Genomic DNA, 18099 nt, shown 5'->3' on the forward strand with positions numbered 1-18099 from the left:
TTCAAAACGTTCTTGATAGAAGACGGAACAGAAAAATCACAGGAATAAATTTAACAGAGACGAGGGAAAAGTCCTTCATTTACGGAAAAGACATAAGATGCACTGATATAAGGTGGGGAATAGCTGGCCTGGCAACAGTACTTGCAGAAAGTTGTAGCTGTTCGCAGACTGAATATGAACCAGCAGCAGGATGAGGCTGCAAAAAAGACGAATGCAATTTTAGGTTACAACAGCAGAAATAACGTTTCAAAGCCATGGGAAGCAACAATGCCATTCCACTCTGCGCTGCCAAAATCTCACCTCAAATATTGTGTCGAGTTCCGACCCCGCATTTAAGAAGGATTCGGATAAATTGGGAAGAGTATGGGGAAGGATTACGAAAATGAGCCGGGGACCAAAAGTTAGGTCCTGCGAAGAAAGAGCCGAGGCAGAGAGTAGGCCGAGCCCTAAGCGGGCTCAAGCGAGGACGGGCAGGCGCTTTCCGAGAGCCTAAGTTGAGCGCGGCGCTGGCGCGGAGGCGTGGCCGTCGAGGGGGCGTCGCTGTCGCCGCCGCTACCGCGCCAGTCTGCGCCGCCGTCCCGCCAGGCGCCCGCCGCTCTGTTCCCGCGCTGCTGCTGCCCCGCTCCGCTTCTCGAGCATGCCCGGCCCACGAGGTTGGGCGCCGCGGCTGGCGCTCCTGGCGCTCGGGCTGTGCCTGGCGCCGCGGGACGCCGCCGCGTCGGGGGCCGCCTGCGCTCCTTGCCAGCCCGAGCGGTGCGTGCCGGCGCGCTGCGCGGCGCCCGAGCTGACGGCGCGGGACGAGTGCGGCTGCTGCGAGCGGTGCCTGAGCGCCGAGGGCGAGCGCTGCGGCGGGGCGCGCGGCGCCCGCTGCGGCCCCGGGCTGGTGTGCGTCAGCCAGCGCCCGGCCGAGCCGTCGCCCGAGGCCGCGGGAGAGGAAGAGGGCACCGGGCGCTGCGTTTGCAAGGAGGACGGCGCCGTCTGCGGCTCCGACGGGCGCTCCTACAGCAGCGTGTGCGCCCTGCACCTGCACAGCTGGCGCGCCGTCCACGGCGGCCGGGAGCGCGTCCGCAAGGCGCACGACGGCGAGTGCAAGCTGGGTGAGCCGCGGCCGGGGTCGCGGGGCGGCGGGACCTGCGCCCACCCAGCGGGCCAAGCTCCTTTCCTTTCTCCCTGCCCTTCTCAGCCGAAACGTTACTTAGCCAAGAGGGGTCTGTCGTATTTCTGTAGCTTTGCTTTCCCCCCAGCTTAGTTGAATATTGTTCTGAACAGTTGCAGCTACTATGAAGTATGATTCCGTGCACGGTAACAGCCTTTTCTTAATTCTAAGCCCCGGAACGGCCAGCCTCCATTCGGAAACGTTTTCTTGGAGGGGTCTCTGGGCACGCGTAGAAATTTAGCAGCACGTTTCAGGTAGTTGAACATCTGGCCTCAACCCTGGCGGAGTTCTTTCCCCGAGGCTGACTGTCTTTCAAGAGGGCTTAAAAACTGCCAGTAGTAGCTAAGCTATTCATGGGAGAAGGTCCCTGTTGAATTCATGTCTGAGTTTAAAAATTGGAGTAGAAAATACAGTAATGCGTTTTGGGAGTGCAACAATCATTACTTCTTTTCTAACACCAGCACATTGCAACCCTATAACATTTATCTGCAAGTATTTTATTTGTTTTTCGGTGCCAGGCGAAGACCTTTTTATTCAAACGTCATTTTAATTGCTAATATTATTTGCTTATTTTATTCTTTGGCCAGGGTGACTTATTTTATATTGTTAATTCGTTTTATTTTTTTAGTGTATTATATTTTAATTGATGTTTTGTGAGCCGCCCCGAGGCTTCGGCGAATGGGGCAGCATAGAAATTTTCTAAATAAATAAGTCTACTCGAATTCAGCAGGGCTTACTTTTGAGTAGACCTATATAGGATCGGTATTGACGGTGCTATTTGTATTCTGAAGCCCTGTAGTCAGGATTGAGCTGAATGGGGCAGTCAGCAGTTCCATTTGGCGTGGGGCTTAGAGTTTTTTGCTCTACACTTTTCCGGTGTTTCTATTGCCCCCCCCCCCCCCCGCCTTTCTAGGATTCATCACGCTTGTCTAGTAGGGAGGGTGATGGAGAGGATTGAGCAAATAAAAGATGGAAAGCAGCTTGGGCCGTACTGGCCCAAACAGACAACCAAGTGGAGGTGCTAAAATTCCAGGAGCACCTGCCTGCTTGAATATCAGGGAAAGAATGTGCCACTGCTTGCACATGTACAGGAAGGAGCAGAGTGGCAGCTTAGAGCTCATCAGCTGGTCCAGAATGATCCCTGGAATTCCAGAGGACATTATCCGGAGTCTTTTTATTTCTGTTGGCTGCTTTCTGGAGCATAGCCACAGTTGCAAAGGAAGGGAAGCTAAGAAGGAATAGGTGTTCAAAGGAAAGTAAGAAGAATGTTTCAATCTTCTCTGCTCTTGCAGCCTTGCATACATTATGCAGAAGTTAACTTCACTGTATTCAGTTGAGTGCACTGTAGAAATATCTGCATAGGGTATTATTAATGTGCCATTCTTAGGACATAAAATGACCTAAATCTTAATCAGCACAGAAAAAGAAGGGGTGATTTTCAGCTGATTAGCATGGATTACGCAGAGGGGCAGAATAATTCATGCTTTTATAAGGACTGGGTACTAGGAAGGAAGAAGGAGCCTATAAAAAGTTGGAGAGTTGAGTTTGAGGCTGGGCATTATGTTCTTGTTTTCTTATTGCCTGATTACTCTGATTTCAGGGGTACTTCAAGGCCCCCCAAATCAGGGTCATGCTAAATGATGGCTCAGAAAGCGCAACCATAGTTCAATGTAATGTCAGAATGTTCTCACATTTGGTGGTGAATATGAGGCTAGAGAACCGACAGTGAGGAGTAGAACAGGGTAGGTATGTATCTCGGGCTCAGGTGCTGCATCAGGTGGTTTAGAAAGACCTTCTGCAAGTTCAGTTTACTCTCAGGAACGTGTAGGATGACGGTGCCTCAGCACCTCCTCTCACTGGAAAGCGGGATTTCCAAAATGGCCCTTTGCTGTGGAATTGTGTGCCATTTTCCACCTTATTCAACATGCTCAAAGCACTGTACACTAGAGATGGCTTCAAGATCCTAGGAGCTGCGCACCATACCTGAGGACACCAGGTTGGAGCAGAAAGAACACAACCATGCTTTCTAAGACCCGCTTCCCCATGGTTTTGATGTTAGGAACAGGCTGTATGATTCAGATTATCCCAGAGTTATCCGGTGCACACCTTGTTTTCCAGCTTTAGTAGAGAGCTGCTCTTGTACGCAAGCATCCATAGAGGACCAGCAAGGCTGCTTCCATGGTGAGCACAGGAAGATCTTAGGGAAAGTTGCCCTGTCTTTCCAGTGGAGTCAAGCTCTTTCTGGAGTTGTGAATTGCAGCACCCAGAGGAGACCATGAACATTGTCATTATAGCTTCCCATAACACACTTTTGTTGCTTCTTTTGTTTGGTTACTGTATTACTTGCTGGCTGCTCTAATTTCAGGAATATGTTAAAGCCCAGATCAAGCTCATTTGTATTCATGAATTCATTGCACTTCTGTGGCTTTCTAGGTGATTCGCAACATGATAAAAGAGCATGTCAGACTGCTAACATTCAAAAATTTTAAACAGCTTATAAACAAGTGAAAAACAATTGATAATAATGCTGGGACTTTAATAACACCCCATCACATGTAAGATGCCCAGGAGTAGGGGAAAGGTCCTGGTTTTGGAAAGATGACAATTTTGGCACCTCACGGGAGAGAATGTTCAAGAGTTAGGGCCAACACTGAAGAGGCTCTTTCCCTTGTTACCGTCCTCGGAACCTTACTCAGAGGATGCACTTCAAGAGAACTGCAGCTTTTGCAGCCCCAAGTTGTGTAAAGCTTTATAAGTCAAGACCAGCAGCTCAAATTAGGCTTTGTATAGGCAGCCAGTACAAGTAGGCTAGAACTGGGGTTGTATGTTCAGACTTACTATGCCCCCATGTAAATCTGGCAATTGTATTTAGCACATGCTGCAACTTCCAAGCACGTTCCAACATAGAGAGCATTGCAATAATTTAACTTGGAGGTTATCAGAGCTGAAGCCAAGTTAGTGGTTAGATCCCTATTTAGATGGGGTGTCATTGTGCCGTCAGCTGAAGTGAAATTATGGAATATTTAGGCATTTATATACAGAATATTATTCTGTATTCCAGATGGGAAGAGTCTGTGCAAATTGGGGCTGGCTGAAGATGACAAGAGTTGATGGCAGTATGGTAGACCTATCATCATGGTATCAGTGGCACTGAATATTTTTCATCCCTGAGGCTGAATTCCATTGCAGAGAAGCTCTCAAAGTGGGCAGATCAAAAATACAAATCTTGAAGGCATATTGATTAATAACAGCATTGTTGATAAATAAGCCTTCAGGGAGAGATTTCAGCTGTTCAGAATTGGGGAAAAACTACACAAAAGCTGGGAAGATCCCTAAATCAGTGGCTGGGATGTAGGGATGGAGTCAGGGTAAGGGGATGTGGCCATCTGGAGAACGCTGGTATAAGACTGGTTAAATAAGACTTGCTAGGTTGTGAAGCGTTTTATGAAAATGTGATATGTACTCATACCATTGGCAAGCTCTGTTGTGCTCATTTCAATACCTGCTGGGTGTGGGGGCATATTTCTAACAAGACAGTGGAAGTTTTAACCATGTCCTTTATGACAGCCCATTGGTACATCTGGAGTAGTTTCCGGTAGCGTTATCGTAATTGTTCCTTTTAAAAAAACCCCATCTCTGGCAATATTTGGAAATCTTAGGAATTGTCTAGAACCATCATGGGCTCTTTAGACAGATTCACTCATGAACATATGGCTGAGTTCACAGCTCACTCTTCAGCTACAACTACAGCTGAGTCCTTATTGACAGCTTTCACAGGAGCAAATCTGAAAGGTTTTCTCTTTCCCATAAATGCAGCCTCATACCATTTTCAAACAGAGTTTATTTGTCTTGCCTTCAACACAAGTAACCCAACGTCATGTGTTGGTTAGAAGGCTGGACATGGCCAGGGGGGCTGCGTTCAGATCCCATGTTGCTCTGAAGCTCACTAGGTGACCCATGACTAGTCACTCTCTGTCTGCCTAATCCATCACAGAGGATTGTTGTAGAGATGAAATAGGGGGAACTGTGTATGCTACCCCCAGGAAGGGTGGGATAAAACACATAATAAATAAACAGAACTAACAAACAATTGACTAAATGCTGCGGTTGCTGCACCATGTTATATTACTGCCTTGCATCTTCAGCAGTCCATTCTGATGATAATGAAAGCTCAGCCAAAGAGGGGGTATTTATGTGTCAGTAAGTACCTCATTATATCTTAACCCAAGGGCACTAATTTATTCATGTATAATCATTGGGGTGATATTTAACAGTCCCCATTGGGAACTGGATTGTCTGTAACAGCTGCTTCTCTTTCTATTTGAAATCAAGCCTGTTCATTTTCGTTTGTTATATCTTTGTTTTAATGAGCAGGAATCTGAGAGGATTCTGTGACTATTTTTTCCCCTTAGGTTTTGATTCTTGCTGTCTAGCACAACACTAATTCAGAAGTAAAGTGGCATATTTTGAAAATCCATGGGTTTGCTAGAAACGCCTGCCTCCTTCTGGGCATGGCCTAATTTATTTAATGGAATGCTGTCCAACCCTAGGCGTGTAAGCCCTGTGTGTATGTGAAGGATGCTATTCAGCTGTTCCCCCGCTCTCATTTTAATCGGATCTATTCACTAATGGCTTTGTAGTACTTTCTCTAAACAAAGCCAGACCTCCTCCTCCCCCTGCACCCCACCAACCTTGGTCAGTCTTGCTGGGGACAGAACTTGGTCAAATAGGAATTTTGCACAAGATGGAATTCTTTCAAAAGAACCTGTGATTCCTTTGAGCTGCTCTGACCAGGCGCTGGCTTTATAATACTCTGAATATATCAAGAAGAAATGACAGATCTCCTTTCATCCCCGCCAGTGCTTTTCACACTCTCTAATCCTCTTGCTGACTCGACCAATAAGAGATTAGCCAGGAGTTCTGCTCGTTTCACTGCCAATGTGGTTATGGCCACATTTTCATAATTTATACACACACACACACACTCACTGCATGCATGCATGCATGTAGCCCATAGGTTTTTATCTCTGTAGAATTCTTTTCGCAGTGCCTTTTTCAGTTAACAGCAAAAGTGATCACACCCAGTATCTTTGGGAGCAGGGGTCCCTCCAGCCAAGGCTTGTGAGATTGACTTTGGTTTTTACTAGCCCCACCAAAAGGAGGCTGGGACAAAGGAACTACACTTAGAACTGAAGAATTCTGAGCTGAGGGATTTGTTTCCAGTACCAGAAGTGATGAAGCCTACAGTCCATCCATGCAAAAAGCCATTTACAGGCTAGCCCAAGCTTTCTTTGTTTCAGTGGTATAACTTAAAGTGAGGAGCAAGAGTCAGCTTCTAGATGCTACTGTTAAGCAGTTGGGATGTGGAAATCCTTGTCAATCTACTGCTTATCAGCTAAATCTCTGTTCTGCCCATCTCTCCTAGTTGTTTTAACAGAATCCAAAATCCAGGGTGGTAATGGGGGAACCAAAATCCACAGTTAGGCAATACCAACCAAACCAAATGCCACAAGAGGTGGTGCATTATTTCAAGTTCTCTATAAATCTTTATCAGGATAAGTAGAATGCAAGACAGGAGATGGGAGAAGAGAAAGAAACATTGAAAAATTAGGCAACAATATAGACATCATTTCAAAATTGTGATAAAATGGTGATTACAAGCTGAATAACCTGGTTCACACAACAGCCTGCCATGGTTTAATATGGCAAGAGCTGGTGCATCATGCTGAGTGCCCGTTGGCATCATTCTTGCATGGTATGCTTGGGCACCCAGCATAATGCAACAGTCCCTATGGGTACATTAAGTCATAATTGGCTGTTTTTTTTCATGCAAACCTAGGCAGTGTGGGTTGTTTGAGAGTTAGACAACCTTAAAATAACCCATGGCTTGTTTTAGGGTTGAGGGTTATCTAACCCTCAAGGGTCCTTTCCCATGACAAGCTGGATACCCACAGGCAGACATTGGATTACACCTCGCAGTGCATTCTGGGGCAAAGAATCAATGCTAAAGCACAGTTCGGAAAATAAACAGTTCAGCTTTAACTTAGATTCTCCTCTCACCCAGGCTGAGAAGCACAGTTCCCTGCATGAAATCTATCAGCAAAAGCAGCAAAGAGTTTGCCTGGCTGGGCCTTTCCTGTATCACATGAACCAGCTTGTGTTTGGACTGCAGACTGTTGCATGGGTGGGGATTACAGAAAGAACAAGGCGTTCACACCTTCATGTTGTCATGCTGCTCTTGTACTTTTGCATAATGATGCAGAAATGAAGCTGAAGTGTGAACATCGAAAGGGATCATAAATATCTCTCTAAAGCCAGTGTGGTAGAGTGCTTAGAACATTGGACTGGGACTCCAAAGTTCCAGTCCCCACTCAGTCACGAAAGTCACAGGGTGACTTTTGCCCAGCCTAACCTACCTCCCAAGGTTTTTCTTCTGATGATAAAAATGGAGTAGAAGAAAACCCTGTAAGTTGCCTTGGGTTCTTTGTTAGAGGAAAAAAGTGGGATATTTATTTATTTATTTATTTATTTAAAACATAAATGCCATGCAATAATAACATCTGGTGGCAGCTGCCCAGCTGTTGTATACAGCGAGCTTTGGTCATAGCATCGATTGAAGTCTTGTGCAATGTACAGGTCTTAAACTCTTTGCAAGTCCAAAATCTCTACCCAGTTTTTCAGGAACTGTATGTACAGACTTTCACCAAAAAAGGAAATGTAATGGAAATGGCTGCACTGCAGATGACCACAGTCTTGGAGAAGAAGGAGAGGAAAAGAGCCATCTGTCCCCCTTTACACAAACCGGCCCTCTATTTCAAGGGCTGCCAGTGGCTGAAGGCATCTGTTTGAAAGATTATTCAGTCCAAGACCAGTTTACATATAAAGAACCATAGGAACTGTTGCTCAGCATTTCACTCCTGAACAGCAGAGTCAATGGGCGGGCGGGCAGGCGGGTGGGCAAGTCACATGGTCAAGCTCTTCCTTGCTATGGTGAGAAGTACTTTATTTGTTATGGAAGTTAGAATAATAATTTCTAAATGTGCAGCTAGTCATGTAAATAAGCAGATATAGAATTTATGTAAAACTGCTCACCTTTGTCCATTTTTCTTGGTGTTTCATAAATTCCCCCCTAACAGAAAGGCTTAGCATTTGCTCCTGATTCACCATTTGTTCCTGATTGCCCTCTCACTGTTCACCCCACAGTAGGAGGGCAAAACACAAAGGGGCAAGAAGGGGGCAGCAGAGAGTCCCTTGCTGAGGGAGCCCTGGAGCCTGGCGCTGACCGTTTCCTTCTGGGACCTGCACTTAGGAACTTGCAGAGAAAAATGCTCACAGGATTATAGCCCTGCCTTGCTTGGGGCAGCATTTCCACCTGTACAAATGGAGAGGGTGTGCCCTCAGCTCTCTGTAGAGTCCGATTGAAAGAATGGAGATGCTCACCCTTTTACCATTCAGATTGTAAATCTAAAAAGGCAATTACTGCGTGGATAAGTATTTTGAGCATATTAACAGACTCTGAGGGGCAGCTACACTTTGTAGTTCAGCCTCATGAAAGGAAGCGAAGACAGACCCTTCTTCCCCAGCAAAGTGCTCTTTTTGCTGAGCCTGATTGCCTTTTTAATGGTGGGATGTGGGGAGCAATATATGTCCACCTCACCTGGGTAAGGATCAGTTGGCTAAGCCCATCCTATCCTTGCTTCAAGATCTTGACAGAGCTTGCTGTCTTCCAGCCTGTAATTGGACTTTTCCTAAAAAGCCGAATGGCCATCTAGGGAGGGTCCAAACTTCAAATAAGTGATGGAGAGGGTGCAGGGTGGCACCCCCTGCTTCTCCCTCTGCCCCTACACAAGGGAAGGCAGCCCTCAGATTGAAGAGGGTTTGCCAGGCATGACATAGCCCTTCCCCACCTGCTGTCCCACCCCCAGCACAACTACAGTGGCTGACAATAGATGCATAGCTTCAGCAGGGCTGCACATGATTACAGGGGATTTTTCAGGGGGGCAGGAGGGGATAGCTGGCAGTGGAAGGGTTAAACCCTCTGTGTTCCATCTGCAATGCAAACCTTCGACTGAGATTTTAGGACTGGAGACAGTTGTTTCCTTTGTGAGCTTGGGCAACAGAACTTAAAGAGGCTGCCCAGCTTCTAGGAAGGTCTTTAAAAAGAGGTCGTTTTAAATAAGGTTTTGCACTAACCACTTTAAGTCTTCCTCTTGCTTTAAATCTGCAGTTAATAAGCAGTTAATCCCAGGGAATGGTGAGGTCAGAACACAAATGGGTGCAGAGAAATTTTAACTGTCCTTTCACATAGTCAGAGAGCAAACTGGAACAGAAATTCCTTGAGAGTTGGTGCTTTAACGGGCATATCTTAAAAACAAACAAACCTAGAGAATACATAGCTTTGCAAATAGTTTGACCAAAACCCACAATATTTTCACTACTCTGCTGCACATACATATGTTAATTATCTTCTGGCATACTTATAGCTGAACAGAAAAAGGAACTAATTGCCTTCCTGGCAGAGAAGGGAAAAGCTTTTCTGCTCAAGGCAGTTCTGATTTGCTGCAGGCTACCTGGAAAGCCGGTGTTTACAAGCCTGGCCTAAAACAGTCATGAGTACTGTAAACTGAACTGCAATTCCTAGCAATAAAATAGCAACTATTATTCTATTATTTACACTGATACAGTTGGTTGAAAGTAATCAGCATTCTGTGTACTCTGAGCATCAGCAGTGAGGGCAGAAAAGCTCCATCCCAGGAAGCACAATGGAGCCAAGCCAACAGCAATGGTCCTACCCTGTACAGCAATCCCATCCATGTATCTGTCAGAAACTAGTGTAGCCCCAGTGCAAAGGGCTGCAGAAGGACCAGGTCAAAGTGATGGGTAGATCAGGACTGTGGGAACCTAAGACTGCACATCTCTCTACTCTTCCGCCATCTACTTCCACCCTATTTTGGCCCTCTGCCTGCAGAGTTGTGCTGGTGGTGCAAATCCGCCAGCATAGAGGGCCCCCAGCCTTGTACTAGCAGGTCTGCACTGGTGGAGGAGAATCGTGAAATGTGCTGGCCCAGTAAGCCTTCCATTATATCCTCAGGCTTCTCGGCTGGTGAAATACAGGATTGTGCCTTTATGGGTGCTCAGAGTACTTTGCAATGGTTTGTGCCATTGTAAGGTGAATATAATAGTTCCATATGGAGGAAGTGAGCTGGTGTGTTCATGGCAGAGGTGAGATTTGATCCAGGGTCTTCCTGATCTGTAGATGAGTCTCTTGGGCACTAGGCCAACCTTCCCCTCCAGATACATTGACCCACAGTTCCCATCATCCCCAGTCGGAATGGCCATGCTGGAATTGTACTCCAGCACATCTCTTACAGCTTCTGCTGCAGCCAGGAGCCGAAGCACGGCAAAGGAGATGGGTTCCCAACTCCTTTCCCTCCTCCTATTTGCCTCCTCAGGAATATTTTCCCCTGGCAGAAAGTCTTGCCCATTCTGTGGCTTGCCAGACATTGTTAGATTTCAGCTCCAGTCAGTCCCCGGCAGCATGGCCAGTGATAAGGATGATGGGAGGTGGAGTCTGGCCTTCAGAGGGCTGCAAGTTTCCCACCCCCGTTCTGTCTTTTCCTCTATATGGAAAAAAAAAGCAGCTGGGAGGAAGTTTTTGAGAGGGCAAAGGCAGGAGGGTAAAGAGTCAAGTAGTCCCTCACCCCTACTAAATCTGTCTGTCTCTGGTGGGGCTACATTTTGGGGAAGAATTGAGAGCTTGGTTCATGCACTTTCGCACCCATATATCCTATTTGGCCCTTCTTGGGGTGTGTGTCTTAAAAGTACTGTGCGCCAACGCCTTTCAGGGCTGCATAACCTTGGGACACATGAAAAATGATGTCCTTGAAGGCTCTCACGCTCATTTTCCCAAAGATTAGGATTGGATTTTCTGTTCATAGGCTGGAATGCTATGGTTGTCAAACACCATCACTGTTTGTGAAGCGTTTGCTTGGGGCTTCCGGGATTTACAGTCTCCGCTGCTTTGCATGCCATTCTCCCTTTTGAACTAGATCAGCTTGAAGATATTCAGTCCAAGGGGGGCCGTGGGGTTGCATTCCCAGAGCTCCCTGGCTATAGGGCCTGTGAAAATCTAGGCGACACTAATGAATGTAGTGCAGACAACAATGAAGCTTCTCACGTTTGTTGTGAAAAACAGATATATCATGAAATGGAAATGGAGGCGGGGTGGTGGCTTTCATGATGGTAGGATACTATGCAAAAGCAGAAAGATATGAATGGGTTTGTCTTTGAAACATAACAGAAAAAAGCTACCATTACCCAAGTAGCTGGCATTCAATCTTTTCTAGAATATAGTGGTATTTTATTGTACAAGTACCCTTAATATGGGCTCACCCTAGGAACTTGCTAGTACGACAGAGTACCAGCAATACCCTTACGGAGCAATCTAAGGCTTATAATATAGCAACAATGAAAGGTTATACATGTGTAGACAGAAGAAAAGTCCTACAATGCCCATTATTCCTGAGGAAGTTTTGCTTTGAGGTACAGGACTTTGTTCTGTCTAAAACATTTGTAGGATTGTGCCCTAAGCAGAATAATAGGATACAAACTAGGGAAACAAGAGGCTTCCGGTGTTGTACATCATGCAGAAGGGCCATGTATGGCGATCCTAAAAATTAGGTGCTATTAACTGGCAATCATCTTCTTTTCTTGGTTACATTCTTTGCTATAGATTCCTTGTTCTTGTGAGTGTTTTCAAGCTGAGATATGGTGGCTCACCCCAAATCACCCTGTGGCCTTCCTAGCCAAGTAAGAATTTGAACCCAGGTCTCTCCAGCCAGAGTCCAGTACTACATCCACCATGCCACCCTGGTTTTCCAAATTATCTAAGCATTGGCAGCAGCATCTAGAGTTGCGATGTCACGTGTTACAGGTCTAAGCCCAGAGCCTTCTGTGTCTAGTACCAATTTCAGACCAGTGTACCAGCGTGACCTGGCATTTAGCAGCAGTTCTACTGGGGTATGTGTCTCTTTAATTTAGGGGTGGGGGGATTTGTTATGCTTTTAATGAAACAATTAGCTAGCACTGAGAACCTTTTTTGAGATAATATGTTGAGCAATATCAGAACTGGAACTGAGTGCATCAAGAGGTGGTCAGCAGCACCTTTTGAAGAAAGAGCCAAACTGGCTAAAACAGTGGTATGCTAAGTGCGGACTTTTCCTTAGCAGAGAGGGCCATCCAATCTGCTTGCCTGTAGCTCTCTGAATTTAAAGGATTACTGGTGTTCAGTGGAAGGGGCATGGAAGCAGTGGCTGACTCTGCACTCTTCACACCATGCAAAAGATTTGATGGCTAATTTTGTATGTTTTTTCTCCTGGTGTATGAGGAGAACAGGCTGCGGGATCACCAGGATACATATGTCATAGCAGAGCTTCATTCTTCCACTCCACATCCTCCAAATCACGCACAAACCTCTATCTCCAAGGTCTGTCTTCTGAGCTTGGAACTGCAGCTGGCACAGACAGAGGGTAGGTGCTACAAGATCGGAGTCCTGGCTTTGACCTCAGTGCATGTTTCCAAGATCAGAGCTGGGACTCTGAGCTCTCTCAGACAGCCATTGGATTGTGCCCTAAATCAAGCTAGTTCTTCTCCTTTTTGCCTTTTAGCTTTCTTCTCTTGCTTTTCCCCTAAAATTTTGCATACAAACTAGCTCTCATGCCAGAAGCCTATCTGTGTGGGGAGCTCAAAAGCAGTCCAGGTTTATTTCAGATGCCCAGGTCCTCTTCAGAGCTGTTCTAATCTGAAATGAATGGGCAGTCTTAACTTCCACATGTTGTGCTGGTCATGATAGGACACACGACGGAGCAAGAAGGATCATGCTTTGGGAACCCCTCCTTGGGGATGGATGGGATCTCAGTCCAATGATGCAATGCACTATTTTGCTAACACTACACTAAAATTAAAGCATGGTGCTTTTGCCCCTATTTCGTCTTGCAATTTTAAATGTCATCTGGTATGGATGAGTGACATGGTTCTATATTTATATCTAATAATGAAATCTTGCCATGTTTACATCCCAATAGTGTCCACTGGCAGTAATGTGATACACAATGCCCAAGGTACTAAAATAGACAAGTGGAAAATTATATAGGGAAATGTCAAAATCTGTGCACAGCTAAATAGAAAAGATGGAATAACCACTCTGTTCCGCATTATCTATTAAAATAACTGTCAGTCTTGACGGTGATCCAAAGACAGTATATTTTAGTTCTACCAGAGGTGCTATTTATATTGATATCATATTACCAAGAGGAAACAGGATGAAGATAACTCATACTTGTAATATGATTGGAAATATTCATCTAGGACCAAAACAACATGTCATAGGAAATGCATGACTGCCGCTGAAAACATCTAATAGAACAAAAATAAAGTATGACTGTATAGTTTTCCAGTGCTCAGTTCATGGCGAAGAGGTACAGAGTGTGATGAAGCTATACCATGCTGTTTAGTTTATTAGACATCTCCAGAGAAGAGCATAGAAAGCAATCTGGGAATACTCTCTTTCCCTTATTTCTGGTCTGGTTTGTTGCTCCTATGTAAGGACATTATTGCTAAATCTGGTTATTGAAACTGTGGTATCCTGAAAGTTACTTTTATTTCTTTTTTTCAGGCTAATATAGCAGGTTTCAAATATTTGGTTTAATGTTAAGATTTTTTTCACTATTCTGTATATTTTATATTGGGTTTTATGAAATGTAAATCACCCAGAGAGCTTTGACTATAGGATGGTAGAGAAATTAAATACATAAATTTGTGAGTATATTTTTAGAATTGTAAACTGAGCACAGTCCTGTGGACTAGAAAGGAAACTTCTATTTTGTATCCACAGAAAAAAGGCAAGCCATATATACGAGTCCTTAGAGTGGATAATAAATAGACCACTCAGCCAATAGGCTGTAGTAAGAAAGAATTGTGGACCCAGGGAAGATTTTGTCTATTTTATAGAATGAATGAGAGAGAGAGACAAAGAGAGAGTTGGGGAACATAATTTTTGCTTTTATTTTCATGATATTGGTGTGACATGACTAAAATACAGATAGGCATGTTCAGAACTGGTTAGTTAACTTTGTGCTCTAGTAACCTTTGTTACTTAGACATCTGTACTGTACTTAGATGTACTTGGGGGAGTTCTTTTCCTTCTTCTGAACAGCGTGTGATTTGCTCTTCTCCACACCCTTGCTTCCAGGGCTTCGCTTGTGGAGGTCTCCCTTTGTGGTAGAAAAACCCTTTTATTGTGGGAGTGGTGATATCTGGCAACATTTCTGTTAGTCAAGGAGCATGGACCCTGGATTAGTCACACTGAGGGTGTTTGCGGCCACAGATGCAATTCCTCGCTGGCTGAAAGGGTGTGGGAGGTCATGTGTGCTCCTCACTGTATACATGACCTTCATGCCTCCAGTGGCAATATAGGTGTAGGTGGGACCTGCAGCAAAATATTGCACTATAGAGGACTTCTGTTCAGGATCCTACCCTGCCACAACCCTTTTTCCAGAATATTCAATTCTCTTGAACTTTTCTTTCTGTCCCCCTCCCCCACTTCAGACTCTTAATATCCTGTGGTCACTGAATATGGTCACTTCCCATCAAGCTGACTTTTTGGGGGAGGTGGGGAGAAACACCTTTTTTCCTAAAGTTTTGGGGTGCTTTACGTCTGCAAATCTTGGGATTCCCCAAATCTGTTGGGTGATGCCATATTGCCTATATAGGACAAATACTTGGGGAATGAATTTGCAATTGGCATATAGGATTTTTACAAAATGCAAGCAACAGATTCAACATCACTTATTTGATATTATGCAGTTTACTAAATGGAAAGTATTCTTTTGCTATCAGTTGCTATACTATTTTTCTTTCTTTTATTATGTTCCCCTCCTTCCTTTCCCTTGTTTTGGGTTATTTTCATTTTCTCCCCACTGCTTCTTCCCCCATGATTTCACTCAGGAAGCAACTGCTTTATGGTTGACCTTCATTATGAAACTTCTGCTTGGGACTGTGGAATTAATGTTTTATTCCACTGATTACCCAAATTGGTTTTCAAGGCAGCTTATGACTGGAGGCATATCAATGCATAACGCCTATTCTAGTAGAATGTTGATTATCTTTTGAAAATGAAGATAAAGAGAGACCAAAGGAGGAAATAATGCAAAGAACTTTTTTGGCAACTTCTGAAGGAAGGCACTGCATTTGTTGAATTGTACTCCTTACCATTTAAACTCAAATGTGTTCAAGTTAAAGAAATTTTGAAACAATTCCACATGAACCATTGATTTGGCCTTAATTTTATCCCTGGTTTTCAATGCTTCAAAAAGAACACTGATTTGCAAAATGTGAATTTGAAGCATGAACTTCTCTTTAAAAACTTAAATTGTGTAAAATGGTAAAACAAAATATATCTATCCCTTTTCTCCATTTTTCCCCTTCAGTCTTCTTAGAAGCTCCTCTTAGAGGTTGGACAGATACAAAAACAATACACACAGCATATAGCAAGAGCTGGAATTTACCCTTAGTTGTAAATTACACTTAGTCACATTTGAATTTCTCAAAGCCTTTTCTGGACTAAGAGAAACAGATGAATGACTTTGAATCTCTGCCAATAAAACTTGAGGCTGTAACAATAACCACTGTAAATAATGGAGACTTTTCAGATCCTGTTTGTCTCAGTGAAAGTTTAACATACATTACAAATTGGGAGTGTTTAAACAACTGAGTCCTGTTTGTGGCATGTTACCAAGCAACTGCAGAGCAGCCCGGATAGCCATTTTGCAACTGGGACAAAAGGAAAAGGCTTCCTGCATGAGAACCAACAAGGCCATTTCCATTTGGCTATTTCTGATTTAGAGTGTGATCTCGTTACCAATTAGCATAGGGCATTAGTGTGATCTAAGCCATTCAGTGTGCTGAAATGAGTATCAGTCTGGTTATTGCCCTGGCATCCATTGTATTCAGGGTTCGCATGTATTTCCATGTAAGCATAGAAAAGTTGCCACATATACACAGTGCCTGGGTAAAATTTAGAAAATGGTTCCTATTTGTTAGTATGGCCAATTGTAGCAACTTGACAAGGGGTTCCATGTAAAGAATCCAACAATACTTGAAAGTCCTAGTGGCCAGGAACCACTGATGCCAAGTGCCCAAGCGGGAAGAAGTTTGTGCCCCCGTGAGACCTTTGGCTGGGCTCAGACAACACAGTAACACACACTCGGGTGGAGTGTGGATTGTTACTGAACTGTGGGGCTTGTTCAAATGTGGGTTACCATGTCACCTAAAGGTAGTATAACACAACAGAGCCTCACCACAGTTATCCACACTCTGGTAACCCCTCACTGGATTGCTGTAACATGCTCTACATGGGGCTGCCTTTGCAAACAGCCTGGAAACTCCCAACTGGTACAGAATAGGGCAGTGCAGCTGATCATGAGGACTGGTCCACAAGACCATATTACACCAGTCCTCTGTCAGCTACATCGGCTGCCAATTCAATTCTGGGCCTGATTCAAGGGGCTGAGGCTCATGTATAAAGCCCTAAATGACTTGGGACCAGGTTATCTGAAGGAACATCACTCTCCATATGCTCCTGCCTGGTCCTCTCCAAGAACCACCCCCTTAAGAAGTAAGGGGGGTGGATAGTCAGGAGAAGGGTCTTCTCCATAGATGTACCCCATCTCCAGAGCATGCTCCCTAAGATACCATCTTTGCTTTCCTTTCAGCACCAGGTAAAAACCTTTTTATTTACTAGATGCTTAAATTGTGAGATTGGTTTTATTAAACCGCTTGTATGCCAAGTATTAACTTTGTAAGTTTACCAGGAGTCGCCTAGTTGTTTAATTGTTTTAATAAGTCTTATTGTTCATGTTACACTATTCTTGTTGTATATTTTTTAACTGTAAACTGTCCAGAGAGTCCTAAGGCTCTAAGAAAATAAAATAAATGATGAACAACCCATAGTTCACAACCCAAGAACAAACCATGGTTTTTTAGTGCAGGTGGGTTCAGACAACATGATAACCCGTTTTACCGATAACCCATGATTCAACAACAACCCACACTCAACCCATACTCAAACCTTGTCTGAACGCAGCTTAATGTTATGTGCTACCTGAGGCTGGTGCTCAGTAGCAGCCTTCCAGGACTGGAGGGCTATTCCTGTGGCCACCACAGGATTGGAAAGGCAACAAAAGGGCTGGGGAGATGGCTTTTTATGTCACTGCTCCCTGACTGCTTTGAATAGTTTGCGCTATCAAGAATTCTGACAGCAAGCACTTGCCCAAGGAGACCCCACAAAATCTGGAGAACCCAAAAGGCTGTCCAATACCAGAATAGATTATTGTCCAGTTAACACAACAATGGTGGTGTGAACCAGGTCAGTGTCTGCTTCCATCCTCACATTGTGTCTCTGTTTCGTGTTGTTTCCTGCTTAGGTAGCAGGCTTTGTTTTTACTGAAGCCTTTGATGTTCCCTTCCCTCCCCTCACTCTGTGTTGTATTCCCCTGTCCCGTGTTCCTCTCATCCTTCCCCTTCACAAGCAGCTGGTGTTTCTGAAGGTTTAACTTCCATTACCAGGGGTTGCCAAGCTGCGCTGTGCCTAAGGGGGAAATGGCACACTGCCAATTCAAGGGCAAACTTGGTAATCCCTCCCCTCATCCTCTCTCCCTCTGTCCCCAAATTCACCTAGCCAAATTCCGCCTGCCCCATCAGTCTAGTCTGTCTCCTTCCTTGTTCTTCTCTACTTCCCCTCTGCCAACACCGCATCTGTCCCCTCTCTTTTTCCCTCCCCTAAACTGGCTCCTGTTGAGCAGAACTGAAAGTTGCCCTCACCGCCTCTGGATTTGGGACCTTCTGCAAGGGTCCGCTCTTCTTCTGCCCATCTGCTGCCTGTCCAT

The 18099-nt window shown here is 44.8% G+C and overlaps 1 protein-coding gene across 1 annotated transcript in view; it reads left to right on the forward strand.

The window, feature by feature from the left end:
• The first annotated feature begins 637 nt into the window (after window positions 1–637).
• The window catches only part of IGFBPL1 (insulin like growth factor binding protein like 1), a 38586-nt gene continuing 21124 nt past the window's right edge, over window positions 638–18099 (forward strand). Inside the window, exon 1 of the mRNA XM_044439481.1 lies at window positions 638–1097. Coding sequence (XP_044295416.1) covers window positions 638–1097 — 460 coding nt within the window. The remainder of the gene's footprint in view (window positions 1098–18099) is intronic.

The sequence above is a fragment of the Varanus komodoensis genome, unplaced genomic scaffold, assembly GCF_004798865.1.
Source record: "Varanus komodoensis strain SLA01 unplaced genomic scaffold, ASM479886v1 scaffold35, whole genome shotgun sequence".
Classification (NCBI taxonomy): Eukaryota; Metazoa; Chordata; class Lepidosauria; order Squamata; family Varanidae; genus Varanus; species Varanus komodoensis.